Source organism: Neltuma alba, unplaced genomic scaffold, assembly GCF_004799145.2.
Source record: "Neltuma alba isolate B1F8T4 unplaced genomic scaffold, ASM479914v2 tig00012014_pilon, whole genome shotgun sequence".
In the NCBI taxonomy this organism is placed as follows: domain Eukaryota; kingdom Viridiplantae; phylum Streptophyta; class Magnoliopsida; order Fabales; family Fabaceae; genus Neltuma; species Neltuma alba.
The window spans coordinates 169778-184132 of record NW_021636585.1 but is presented as its reverse complement, the minus strand read 5'-3'; the positions used below and the strand labels follow the sequence as shown (position 1 = coordinate 184132).

Below are 14355 nucleotides of genomic sequence, written 5' to 3'. Positions count from 1 at the left end.
TGAAATATATAATTCTACCATATATGAGTATTACATGTGTGTGTATTAAATATAATTACATATAATGAATATATGTATATTATATGTATTAAATAAGTATATCCATAGGCCAAATGGACAGGCAACATATCTTACCCAATGTCTAGCCCTACCCAAAAATGTCAATTTATGATTTGGGCTACTTTTTTAGGACCAAGCTCGAGATAATTTTACTAAGCTCGCATAGGCATTACAGATTTTTAGGCCTCATGAAAACTCCTAATATATGTATTTGTCGGCCAAGTGGCCGAGTTCAAGAAATTCCAAAATGAGATTTAATCTTCAGATATACTTGAAATTTATGATTGGATGTGAATATACGCGTGTGTTGTAATAATGTCGTATCTGTATTTGACTTGCGTTGGCCAAAAAAAAGAAAGAGACTTGCATATTAATATCTGTTGAATATTTTGGTTGAGACGACTACTTGAATTTTAGATGCATATTGTTTGCATATGACCTTCAAAAGGCCCAGAACAAGTTAAGATATCTATATCAATTTATGTCAATATGTAGTCAGTATCAATCATCTTTTCCCTGCTAAATATATCAATATATCATCAATCCAAAAATCATTATAATAAAAAGAATGAAAAATGTCAGACTAGACTTTCTAGCCAGCCAATAAAAAAAGATTATAAAGACTTTCTGAATAACATGATTTTCTGAAACCCAGATTTTTACACAGGAATTCTGGTGAACTGGGATCCCTGATATATATTCACTAATACCAGAGCATCAGAGCATGCATCTAAGTTTAACGAGTACCAAAAAAACATTTACAGAGATACTTATAAATTGCATACCCTTTCTGATTCGTAAAAGAATTTGAACAAGTGACATATCCACTGTGAGTCAATTTCTTACCAACAAAACTGGTAATTGTTGTCAAACCACAAATTATTAAAACTAAATAAACTGATACACAAATTATTAGGCTCCTTTACATGATAGAATATGGTAAAAATACAAGATCCCAACGAGAAAATAAAAATAGGACAGAAAACAACAACAATAACATAAACAATAGAATATATAAGAAAGAGAAGATCTTGGAAAGACATAATTCGGATCATGATACCATGAGATAGGAGGCGAGAATGGACACAGTGGTGAGACAACCACATGCCAAGTAAGCACTGATGCCACTTGCAAACCACCTCTTGAGTAACCATATAAGCCTTGAAAATTTTCAACTTTTTAACTTAAAAATAAAATGGTAAGTGTTTATATTATGTGATGACTGGTTATTTACGATTTTTTGTGTAAAATTCGTGAGTCAAATCACTACTTATTAGAAATTGAAATTTTCAAAATGAGTAAGGCGATATACTTTGTCCCAATACTTAGCTTGCTCAATAATTAGACTTATTTCAAACTTAATTTATTAATTTCATATACATATATGAATAATCTGTGTATTGATATCATGCTACAAAATAGATATTATATTTAAGATCAGAAGAGTATATTATTAGAAAGTCAAGAAACTCGCATTTGTTGGTATTTTCAAAGAATTAACAATTGGAACTCTCAAATTTAATTTGCAATAGTAAGGCCAATATAATTGATCATCCTATCAATTGAATCCGCCTTCAGAGCTTTGCATCAACCCATGCGCAATTGCGCATTACAAACAAGCTTAACCCTCCAAATACAAACCAAAGGAAGCATACTTATCCTTGAACTAGTTACAATAGCATGTCTCACAGTCCAATACCCTGCAGATGCATCTGGGCCCCTCATCACATATAATTGAATAATAAATTTGGTTTACATTTTACCATGACAAAACAGAATAACCTTGTCCTCGTCCAAAACAAGGTGAGCACTTGAATAATCATATAATGGGCTATCTATATCAGGATAAACTCTTCATCAATAGCCGTGTTAAATGAAACTACACATTCAATATGATGATCAAAGCTAGCTCTGCCGTATACAACATACCAATATGATTGAGCCATTACAATTGCAAGTTTTTCTTAAAATCAAACTTCTAGAAGTACACTCTTTATGCCCTCAATTCCTATTTCCTTCCATGTGATAGTACTGAATAGTTAAACATTAATATTCTTTGCATATTATATAAAAGGGTATAATTGTTTATTTCATGGACCATTCTAAAATAATCTGTAGGAAGAACAAGTGATACAAGCTTATTGTATTCCCTTTTTATTTTTCACAGTAAAAGAACAGGTCCAAACAAGGAAAAATTACAAATAAAAACCTCATAATATGTAAAATTGTGATTTGGGACCCTGAATTTAGAAAATAGTAAATAAAGACTGGGTTCCGCTTTTGCAAATATGAAGTGTGAGTGAAATGTCTAAAATACTCCTCAGTTAAATTGTGATTTGGTCCACTAAAATTGTCATTCGCTAAAGTGAACTTGTCATTTCTCATATTCAACTTATCATTTGGTTGAAGGGCATTTCAGACATTTCACCATGATTTCATATTTACAACAGTGGGATCGGGTCCTTATTTATTATTTTTTTAATTGAGAATCCCAAATCATAATTTTATATATTAGAGGGTCTTCATTTGTATTTTCCCTCCAAACAACGTTATTCAGAGCCTTTTAATATTGTACAATTCGTGTATCAAAGCGGAAAGTCGTCATTTTGGCCCCAAAAAAAAAAACAAAAAGCTGAAAGTCGTCAACAATTGCGTCAAACCTTGGTATCAGTGCTTCCATCTATCACCGTTATCCCATCGTTAACCTCACCATCACTCTTCGCGTCTCCTCTTCAATCTCATTCGCCCCTTTTTCTTTCTTACCGTCAAAGAGGGAGCAGAATTTTAAGGCCTTGTTACCGATGTGCTACAAAAAGTAAAAATATATACCAAAATATTATAATTTTAAAAATATTTACTAATGTATTATTATTAAAATTGTTCTTGACAAGAATAATTTTCAAATTATACACAAATTATTTTTGCCAAAAACAATTTGTATGTTATTTGATAAAAAGTGAAATCGTTCTTGGCGTGAACGATTTCACTTTTTGATTTAAAATTAAAAAAAAAAGTCAAAAAATGTCAAAAAGTGAAATTGTTCATGCTAAGAATAATTTCATTTTTTTTTACTTTTCTTTTGTCATGCTAGAATGAAGGGTTTATCTCCTTTTTGTCTTATATCTTATTATTTTATTTCAATCTGACATAGCAGAGAAGTTATACAGGCGATCAATTAATTCTCATTCAACATGCCCTAGTTATATTGATTATTGAGATAGGATTGCTCGTGACCAATGTAACATTTTATTTACACTTAGAGAATAACGTTTTAATATGAATCCTCAGCCTACTCCACCAACAATTGAGTTGCCTTGGCCACAAATTCCTCGTGATAGATCGAGTAAGCGATGTGGTGGTTAGTACCCAACCTATAATTGAAAATGAAAATGCAACGGAACAAGAACCTCCAATTTTTACTTAGGCTTGTGACATATTACCCTCACCATCATCCCTCTTCACCTCTGTCGATCTTACACAACTTGAGTCTCATTATATGGCACCCTCATCATCATCCCCTTCCAATTCAACTAATCCTTCTCAATTTCAATTGTTCATGACTTTATCAGCTAATCCTACACTATTTTCAGTTGAATACAATGTTTCTACTTTTGAACATGATGAACCATCAAATGAAGCACTCATCACTCCTAAACAATCTATACATCTAAATGAATCACATTGGTTTGATTTGAACACGCCAACTGCACAAACAAATGAGACACTTGAATATTAAGAAGTTGACATATGACAACAACGGCCACAACGTATGAGAACGAGGACAAAATGTGGTACTAGAAGTTATTATCAGTAAGGTGGATAATTTTTTCCTTAAAAAGTTAATTTTTATATATTATTTTTGTAATAAAATGTTTATTACTTTTTATGTTTAATTAATATGCATCTTATACTCATTTCACAATTAGTTTTAATATTATTATGTAATTATCAACACTTTCCTCCTATTATTTAGTCTTGATTTTTCATTCAAATGATTGATAAATCATTATACTAATCATTTCATTTTCATTTATTATGAGAGAAGGTGAGCAATCGTTTGGCAAGAGATGAAGTTTTCAAATCGTTCACTAGAAAATCGATTTTCAGTCACTTCACGCATATCGATGACTAATTCTGAAGAAATCATTCACCAAAAGAATGATTTTGAAAATTTTTCATTTGAAGAACGATTTAAGTGTAGCATATTAGTAAATACTTTTGAAACTGTAATATTTTAGTATATATTTTTACCGTTTGTAGAATATTAGTAAAAAAGCTGAATTTTGAGATGTAAGCTCCTTATTTGTCAAAATTCTATAGAAAATTTATAAATAAAGGTTTGGGTTCATTTTAGTACTACCTCCGGTCCTAAATACTACCTTCAGTCCTAATTATAAGAGCTAGTTAACTAATTATAGGAGATTAAAAAAATAAGTTAAGTTAGTTATTTGTAATAAATAGGTGTTATCTTTTCTAAAATATCTTTGCTAATCAAGTGTATTAGCTAGAACTACTATTGTTAAAAGGATTACCTTAGAAAAAAATGCATAAATATGAGAGACAAAGTGTATTGGGGTCTTATATTTGAAACCAAAATAAAAGTTAAACAAGGTCTTATATTAAGGACTGGAGGTAGTATAAGAGCTAGTTGGCTAATTTAAGGAGATTAAGAAAATAAGTTAAGTTAGTTATTTTTAATAAATATGTGTTGTCTTTCCTAAAGTATCCTTACTAATCAAGTTTATTGATTAAAACTACTATTATTAGAAAGACTATCTTAGAAAAAGATGGATAAATACGAGATACAGGGTAGATTGGGGTCTTATATTTATGATCAAAATAAAAGTTAAATGAGGTCTTATATTAAGGACCGGAAGTAGTAGTTCACTTCTTAACTAAACATTGCTTAAATCGATCAAAATATTTTCGAACACATATGTTTATGCAATTAGCTAGTAAGATAAATATAATGAAGGTGAAATAGAATCGAATATATATGGCGTGATAATTTTCATTTTACACAAATTAATTATAAAGAAGCGAACCTCTACGTCGTTTATTGTTTTGCTAATAACATCAGTTCTCGTGGGAGACTTGAAGGTCTGATTTTTTTTTATTCGTTTAATTGGTGTAAGAGTCAGAAGTTATCACGTCTTAGTTAAAACAGATTAAAAAAAATTACGCGTTTTTTTTTAAGTACTCTTAACTAATTTAGATTTCAATACTATGGGACCTAAATTATCAGAGATAGCTTCCTAAACATTTTTTTTATTTTAAAGAAAACTGATTGATAATGGGATGTTAATTTCAACAAGAGTTATGTATTTCTCGAACTCACGAATATTTCCCAGAGGCGCATATACATGAAATTCTTATTCTAATTTTAGGTCCACGTGGTCCGTTTACCCAATTTCCCCTTATAATTATTCAGTGTGTTTTTCTAGTTGCTTTTATGTTATATTTGCTTACTTTTTAATATTAATTGTGTTGTGTGTGTTTATAAACTTGGATTTGTGGCCATTGATTTGAGATTGAGTTGATATTATCAGAGCATAGGAGCAACTTCAATTGAACTGGAGGAGATCGTGTAATAGTATTTTAAATAGCTTGTTTGATTGTTAATTTGGTAGAAGAACCTACTGGCTAGCCTGTGTCATAGTTATATATTTGGACTTAATAAGTCTATTTAATTAGATCAGGAAATGCCTTTTAGCATTTTGGAAGAACTCCCTCCGTTCCTTATTATAAGAGACAAATAACCAAATTACGTTGATAAAAAAAGCAGTTAAAATTAGTTAAGAACAATTAATGTGTAAAAAGTATAATTTTTTCTCCAAAAATGCCCTCATTAATAAGGAGAGAGAACATGAGAGAGACAATTAAATTATTAAAAGAAGAGAAGTGGGAGGGAGAGAGAGTGTGAATTAGAGATAAAATAAATATGGGTAAAATAGGAAATCAACACAAAAAAGTAGAGACAACTTTTAAGTGTCTCTTATATATAAGAACATGCCATGAGCATCAAATGTCTCTTATAATAAGGAACGGAGGGAGTATTATATAACTAAGAGTGGTAAATTAGCTAGCAAGTATTTATACTTTTAACGTGTTAATGGCAATTAAGAGAGCAGTTAAATGCTAAGAAGTAATTAAAGGCATAATATTACCTCTGGTTCTTAATATAAGGGCTCATTTGACTTTTATTTCGATCATAAATATAAGACTTGAATTTACTTTGACTCTCACATTTATACATTTTTTTCAAGATAGTTCTTATAATAATGGTAATTTTAGCCAATACACTTGATTAGCAAGAATATTTTAGAAAAAATAATACATATTTATTACAAATAACTAATTTAACTAGTTTTTTTAATCTACTCAAATTAGTCAACTAGCTCTTATATTAAGAATAGAAGATAGTATATATCACCATATTAATTTGTCATCAATTTAGTTGGCTTTATTAGGTAGTACCATTTGTATTTTTTTTTTTAAAGTGCAGATACAATAATAATTTTTTATTAGTAAATTCGCAATTCATTATGTACCAATTTAAACAAGCTAAGTAGAAAATCAATCCTATAGGTAAAATTGACGCGATGTAGGGGGATGGCATGCAAGGGGATTTTGTAATAATATTTGTCAACTTCTTTTAATCTGTATATAATCTACGTTAATTTAGATTTTGTCTTTTAATGTTCTCTCTGTACAGTAATAATTTTCAAAATTAGAAAAAAAAACTTTTTTATAGGCTAAAGTATATTTCTAGTCATTTGATTTTACATAAGGTTCAGTTCCTTAATTTTAAAAAGAAAACTTTTAGTCTTTTAACTATAAAACTGTTAACAAAAAATGAAGATATTGAGTTCTTGAATGCGAATAAAACATTGTTAAATGCCAACATATTAAATTTAGTTTTCAAAACAACTATGATTGTTACAAAAAATCATCATTTAAAACTAACAATTTTAGAGTTAGAAGACTAAAAGTATACTTTTTAAAGTTAAGGGATCAAACTAAAACCTTACATAAAATTGAAGGACCAAATATAAAACAGGCCAACTTGGTAGATTTTTGTATTGCCCATTTCAATAGATTATGTAATTGATATTTATGTATGTGATAGTCACGTATATATACTTGAATTGAATTAGTCTAATTAATCATTTGAAGAATTAGGACTAGACTAATTGAAATGCCTTATACATGGTATTTGTGAAAATGCTACTCCTGCTATCCTAAATAGAAGAGCCTTTTCGCAGTGTAATTTACACTATGAAAAGGGTCTTGTATTTAGGACCGGAGGAGTATTAGATAACTAAGAGTCATGAACTAGCTAACAAAGTATACATATTACTATTTCTTGTTCTAATTATAAAACCTTATTTGTAGACTATAAATGAGATTTTTTATAATTAGAATCGAAGGGACTATGGTTATTGCAACCAAGAGAGGATAGATCAATGCTGAGAAGCAATTAAAAGAGAGGATAGATAGTTTAATTAGTTTTATTGTATGTTTGATAATATAATAAGTTCTAGGGGTTTACTCTAGATTAAAAAAAAACTAGTTAAATTAGTCATCTGTTAAAAATATTTGTTGGTTTTTCAAAAAATACTCTCTTAAGTTATTTGCACTGAAATAACCTATTGATATAAGCTCCCTTAACATGTGCAATTAATGGGAATAATTTAACAAGAAGTAATAAGAGAGAAAATGACTCAAGATCTTGTATTTATAATTAAACTGAGTCTTCAATTAGCTCTTATTAAGATAGAGGAGGCAATAATTAAATACCCTTGTTTTATGTAATAATATATGTAACTTAAATTAGGTCCTTCGCTCTCTCAATACCCACACATATATAGAAATTTATATACTCTCATCACTAATAACTATGATGCAGAAAATATATTTATTTCATCACAACACATATCAAACCTTTCAATAATAAACTTTTAATTACCCTACATATACACTATATGATATAAAGAATTTCTTTAATTTCCATATCACGATCTCTTTTGCTCCCTGCGAGTATATATAGTCAGATTCTAAGGCCCTGCTTGATGTGAAAATGGATGTGGATGTTAAGAAGAATATCTTCTGTTGTCCATCGTAATATATGTTGAATTTATTAATTTGTATATATTGTGTTTTAAAAAGTAAAGATACAATAACAAAAACAATAATAATAATAAAAGTTTTTTTATTGATAAAATTGTAATTCATTATGCAGCGATTTAAACAAATATATAGGGGAAATTGTACTCTCCTATTGGTGACCCTAAGCCCTAAATTTGGGACTAAATGGACCTCGCTATATTGTGGCAACACACCACCAGCTCATCACAAGTTTAATTATGTGTGCCTGAGAGAGCTGCTTCATTAAATCAGATCCCAATTATTAATGCCTTTTCATGCTCATTAATTAATTTTAATTATATCTATTCATACTCTCAGGGGTACACTGTAGTACATATAATAACGTATTTTAGTTTGTTTCAAGTAGGAAAGAGACAGAAAAAAATTAAAAATCTCCTTAATTCATTTTTAGGAATATATATATATATATATATATATAGATATTGGAATATATATATGATCGGCTTCTTGTCGACAGTTTGTCAGTAACATTTTACTACTTTTGTTTCTGAATATAAGACAAGTTGACTAATTTAGAAAGATTAAAAAAACTAAATAAATTACTTTAAATATTTATATTTATTATTTTTTTTAAAGTGTTCTAATTAATGACATTCTTTCTTACTTGCATCCAAAATCCATCCTAATAAAGGTAACCATTGAGACGATGAAGAAGGAAGGGGTGAAAAAAAGGGTAATAGTTGCCAACTTCTTTTAATCTGCATAGCTTACCTTAATTTAGATTTTACCTTTTACCTTTCTCTGCCGTTCATTAATTCTGAAATTCCAAAAAAAAAAACTTTTTCATATTAATAACTCTCTCCCTATCCCTCACACTTCGGTTTATAAAATGTAAAATGTTTTGTTGCCTTTTTTTTTCCACCTGGCTCTTGAAATGAGCAATAATATAAAGATTTTGAAATACTACCTCCCGTCCTTAATATAACATTTCGTTTAACTTTTATTTTGATTTTGAATATAAGACCCCAATTCACTTTGTTTCTCATATTTATGCATTTTTTCTAAGGTAGTCTTTTTAACAATGATAGTTCAAACCAATACACTTAATTAGTAAGAATATTTTAGAAAAGACAACACTTATTTAGTATAAATAACTAACTTAACTTATTTCCTTAATTTATTCAAATTAGTTAACTAGCTCTTATAATTAAGACCGAAGGAAGTATTGTTTATGCTTAACTTAGAATTTTTTACATCCATACTTAATTAAAATCTTAATTACTGATTAATCTATACACACCCACGCTGCTACATGTGATCACAGATTGGCGGTAGTTTCAAGAGAGATCGGAAATGGCTTATCAGCTTTTGTGTGGTTTTGACTATATGAAATCTGAACCTCTAAAGCTGACTATTTCTCATCTCACATCTTGATCCCTTATAGTTTTAATTAATTGAAATCTAATAAAACCCCTTGAAATATATATATACTCCTCCGGTCCTTAATACAGGACCCAATTATTAAGTTGGTTTTAGTCCTAAATATAATACTATTTCTCATATTTATCAATTTTCTCTAAATTACCCTGTGGATACTCTCTCAACTATAGTCAAGTAGAAGAAGGAGAGGAAGTATTAAGAAAGATGATTATAGTGTTTTAGGAAAAATGTGTCACATTTCTTATAATTAACTAACTTACCTAACTTCCTTAATCTAATCAAATTAGTTAAACGAGTCTTATACTGAGGACCGGAAGAGTATATATATATTTATATATGTATATCACAGAACTATTTCGCTTTAGGAGGGTTTGGTAAATCCAATCCCTCACCAACCAAAGAATCAAATTCAATTCAATGGCATAATTCATTTTCCTCGATGTGTGTATATATTATATATGTGTGTGTGTGTGTGTATATGTATATATGGGTCCAGGCCCTTCAATAATCTCTAGAACTCTAGAAACTAGAACATAAGATTTTTCTTTGCTTTATTGTGCGTAGTTCTTAATTAGGTGCCACTTTAGTTCAAAAGTTAACGGCGCGCGCGTAGATGATCTAAGCTAGAACCCTAACTTTCATCACATCTTTAATTTATCTTCTCTCTTCTTATTATATTATTATATTAACTAAATTAGTTGAAACTAGTGAGGTTGGAATCTTGGTTTTATACAGACAATATAGGCCCCATTTTGTTTGAAAAACTTCAAACAAGGGAGCAGATTAATTAGACTAATAACTCTCTATTATTGGGAATGAACTAGCTGTAAAAAGCTAAGTTCTCCATATAAAATTAATTACATTTAAATACTATTTATTTCCACGGGGGTTGTGGATCACAATTGACTAGATTGTGTCTCAGTTATTTAACCCCCTAAACTTGGAAGAATGATCAGTTGCCTGCTAACAATAAAATACTTTAATTTTTGGGCCAATTTGCAAAAGAATCAGTTATTGTTTTTAGTGTTAATGTGATTATTTTTGTTTATTTAATGGATTTGGAAACTATTGCTACTGAACCATATATATGCAAGCTCGATAGGATATTTTAAATACATCCCTGATGAAATTAAAAGTCTTCTTTGACTCAAATCACAAATTAAAGAGACAAATTCTAATATAAAATTAAAGTCGCAAATGTGTATGCAGTTCAAGCAGACCATACATAATTTGAGTCTAACACAGTTCTATTATTAACTGCTAATTGAAACAATTAATATCATGCATATGACTATACACGAATTATTAATTAAAAAATAAAAATAAACACCTAACATTTAAAGCCCTAATGTTTTGTGCTACACATAATGTTAATACACTTGAAGTAATTATTTAACACATAATAGTAAGTAGATCATACTAAATAGTGTCTCTAATCTCCAAAGCATATAAATAATGTATGTGCAGGAGGTTAATTATTATCGTCATCATTATTATACTATCACAAATGCAGAGAGAATAATAATAATAATAATAATATATAATAAAGTGAGAATATAATTACTTGAAGGACATGTTGCTGTACTCTCTGTTATACTTGGCTCAGGGATGAGATTCCACTCCCACAGTTTATTATTATCTGAGAAGGTCGTCGTGGTGGTGGTTGTCGTCGTCGTTAATGGAAGCGAAGAAGTTGGTAAGGCCGACGAAGAACTCATCATCACAGCCGTTGGTTGATGAGGTTGAACCAGCAAATTAGAGAATTGTTGTTGTTGATGATGATGATGGCTTGGAGCATTGTTAACGTTGAAGTATTGTTGCAGCTGATTATAACTCAACAGCCTGTTGAGATCCTCCATGACATTTGGCGAAGAAGCTGAAGAAGAAGAATTGTTGTTATTGTTACCAGGTGGCGGTGTGAGGAAGAAGGAGGAAGAAGCTTGAGCTTGCTTCATTATCAGTGGCTGCATATTTGTGAGCATCAGTAACTCTTCGTCCTCAATGAGTGGAAATGGAGGAACCATTGTTGGAGCTGAGGAAGAATTATTAGGGTAAGTAAAAGGAGGGTTGCTTTGTTTGGAAAGCCCAAGAGATATTGAGACCCCTTGATTGATATTATTATCTGAAGAGGAGGTTTTTCCAAACTGATCCTGCATTCGATGATGATGATGATTAAAGTTATTCATCATCGTACTTTGTCCCCCAAATTCTATGTTGTTGATCTGATGATGTTGATGATGAAACGTTTCGTTGTTGTGCTGCTTACTGATGCTCTTGTCTGAAGAATGTGAAGAAGCTCTGGGGGAAGAAGATGGCCTGGTTGGCAGACAACGAGGAAGTGAAGGATGGTCTTCGACTCCTGGTCTTTTGTACACTCGACACAGTGATATCTCAGCCTAGATGAAGAAAAGTGAAACAACAAAAGAACAATTCAAAACCTTGTATTTCTCAAAGAACATCACACGACTCTAGAGAAGCGGTAATAATTTGAAGCAGTGCTTCGTTTTCTGATACGAAAATCGAAGTTATATATGAGAAATATGTAAGTAGTAATAAGGTTCAGTAATGGCGGGGGTGTAATAATAGTACTATTTCATCACACACAGAATTTAAAGCTTTCATGCATGTAGTGAGGGATTCCTGCAACAAAAGGAATACGATGACATACATTTATTATAATTATCAGACAAATTAAAACTCTATCTTTGATCCCTTTTCGATTCATTTTGAACTTTTAATTTTACAAACTGTCCCAAGCATCCTGACATATTGAGTTTTTTCTTAAAAAAAACAATAACTAACACAAAAAAATCACCATTTGATATTAACCGTATGTAATGGAACTAAATGAGAACTTTATTAAAGATGTACTAATTATTGTCGACCAAGAAGAGAAAGTACCAAGAAGAAAATAAATGCTGGAACGGTGGGCAGTTTTAAATTTTCCTGCCAATTACTTCCTAACTTTTAATCCATCCCATGCATCCATCCGACATGTATATTAATATTATACTAAAGCTTTGGATCCTATATATATGTGTGTTGGAACAATTTCTCTGCAACTAAAGCCAAATTGCTTAGAAAAATTAGGGTTGAGAAAGAAGAATTATCAAAGAGAGGACCCCAATTTATCTGCTCTCTGGAAATTAAACATTCTTACTAATAATCTTGATTTTTTGAAAATCATCACATTGATAATATTTTAAAAACAGAGGCGTATGAATGAATCAAGATATACGAACAGTACCTTTTGGTATCGTTCAGTGTCATGGTGAGGCAAGCGATATTCGTTCATGATCCAACTGGTTCTGATACCTTTGGGAGCTTTACCAGAGTAGAAAACTAGGGTTTTCTTGAGCCCAATTGACTTGAAATTCTCAGTTCTGATCATTCTATCAGCTCCGGTGGCTTTCCAGTACCCCGTCTTCGTTACGCGGTTCGGCCGATCGCCGTTGCGATACTTCCGATCTCTCGGAACATAAAAGTACCATTCCTTCTCACCAATCGCCGCCATGGCTGCTCCTCATATACACGCGCACACCACAATATAAAAATATATCAGAATTCTCTCACGTTTTCATGAGCTGGCTTGCGAATTGCTTAATTATAAAGCTCAGAAAGAAGAAGACGAAGAACAAAATAGCACATGTGTTTCTTATAAGAATGTGATTGAGAGGAGTTCGATGTTTCTTAGGATTAAAAAGCAAAGTGAAACATTCCCTGAAGAGAAGGGAATATTATTATAATATTTATATGTATGTATATTATATGGAGTAGGCATACCTGGAAGCTCCCAGGGGTCATAGCGATAAAGATCAAGAAAAGTAATGAGCTCAACGTTGAATCGCTTTCCCTCAACCTTACGGCGAAGATAGAACTCCACGAGTTCTTCTTCTGTGGGGTGAAATCGGAAGCCCGGCATCACCATGTCGAGCTCGTGGCCGTCGTCGAGCTTCGCGGTTGTCGCCGTGGTGGTGGTGGTCTCGTCGTGGCTATGGCTGTGGCTGAGGCTCATGGTGGTGGCTCTGTGTGATACGATGAAGAAGAAGTTGATGATCGATGGAGCCTGCTCCTGCTAAATCGATGAAACTAACACGAAATTAAGTGTAGTTAATTATACCATATATATAACAAGAGGTTGAAAGTTTAATTTATATACCACAAACGGAGGAGGAGTTGTACGATTTGAAGAGTGGTGATAAGAGATTTGATGGTTAAGATTATGGACTAGTACAGAGGAAGAGAGTATTCATGTTTTAGTTTCTCTCTCTAGAAAAATGCAGAAGTGGGTTAATTAGAGTGAGAAAGGGAGGAGAACGAAGAAGAAGAAGGAGAAGAGAGAGAGAGGGAGAAGAGAGTAAATAGAAAGATCTACATAGCTTTCAGGGCCTACCAGAGAAGTGAGAGAAAAAGGGTGAGAGAAAAGGGAGAGGGATGTTGTGTTTTTAAGAGAAGAAAATGACATTTCAAGTAACAGTGCAGGGTGGCCACACCCTTAGCGGTGCCCTTGGACCTTTCTCCAACTTCATTATTCTTCCATAAAATTACTTTAATTTGCTTACATTTTCCCACCCCAAAAAAATATTTACGTCCTCAAATACCCGTATACTGTTATGTTTTTATATATAAGTAACTTGTATTTCATTCTCATATATTAAGAAATATATTAAATTGGTAAAATTTTTCACACTTGTCTCTATGAAAGAAAAGGTGTTGGACAAAATTTGTTGTGCTATATTTTCTCTC

At 31.3% G+C, this 14355-nt stretch overlaps 1 protein-coding gene across 1 annotated transcript; it reads right to left on the bottom strand.

The window, feature by feature from the left end:
* Nucleotides 1-10819: 10819 nt before the first annotated feature.
* Nucleotides 10820-13961, bottom strand: LOC114721160 (NAC domain-containing protein 35-like). The gene is made up of 5 exons (XM_028906980.1): nucleotides 13769-13961; nucleotides 13393-13698; nucleotides 12857-13125; nucleotides 11174-12005; nucleotides 10820-10866 (listed from the first exon to the last, which is right to left on the bottom strand). The coding sequence occupies exons 2-5, from the start codon at nucleotides 13622-13624 to the stop codon at nucleotides 10820-10822; spliced, it is 1380 nt and encodes a 459-aa protein (XP_028762813.1). The 5' UTR covers nucleotides 13625-13698; nucleotides 13769-13961.
* Nucleotides 13962-14355: the final 394 nt, after the last annotated feature.

What these genes read in the sequence shown, in the direction of transcription:
- LOC114721160 (XM_028906980.1), bottom strand. Translation starts at nt 13,624, where the DNA reads ATGAGCCTCAGCCACAGCCATAGCCACGACGAGACCACCACCACCACG. An exon ending in TGACCCCTGGGAGCTTCCAG is followed by an intron (nt 13,126 to 13,392) that starts GTATGCCTACTC and finishes TATGAGGAGCAG; the next exon opens with CCATGGCGGCGATTGGTGAG. An exon ending in TACAGCAACATGTCCTTCAA is followed by an intron (nt 10,867 to 11,173) that starts GTAATTATATTC and finishes TTCAATTAGCAG; the next exon opens with TTAATAATAGAACTGTGTTA.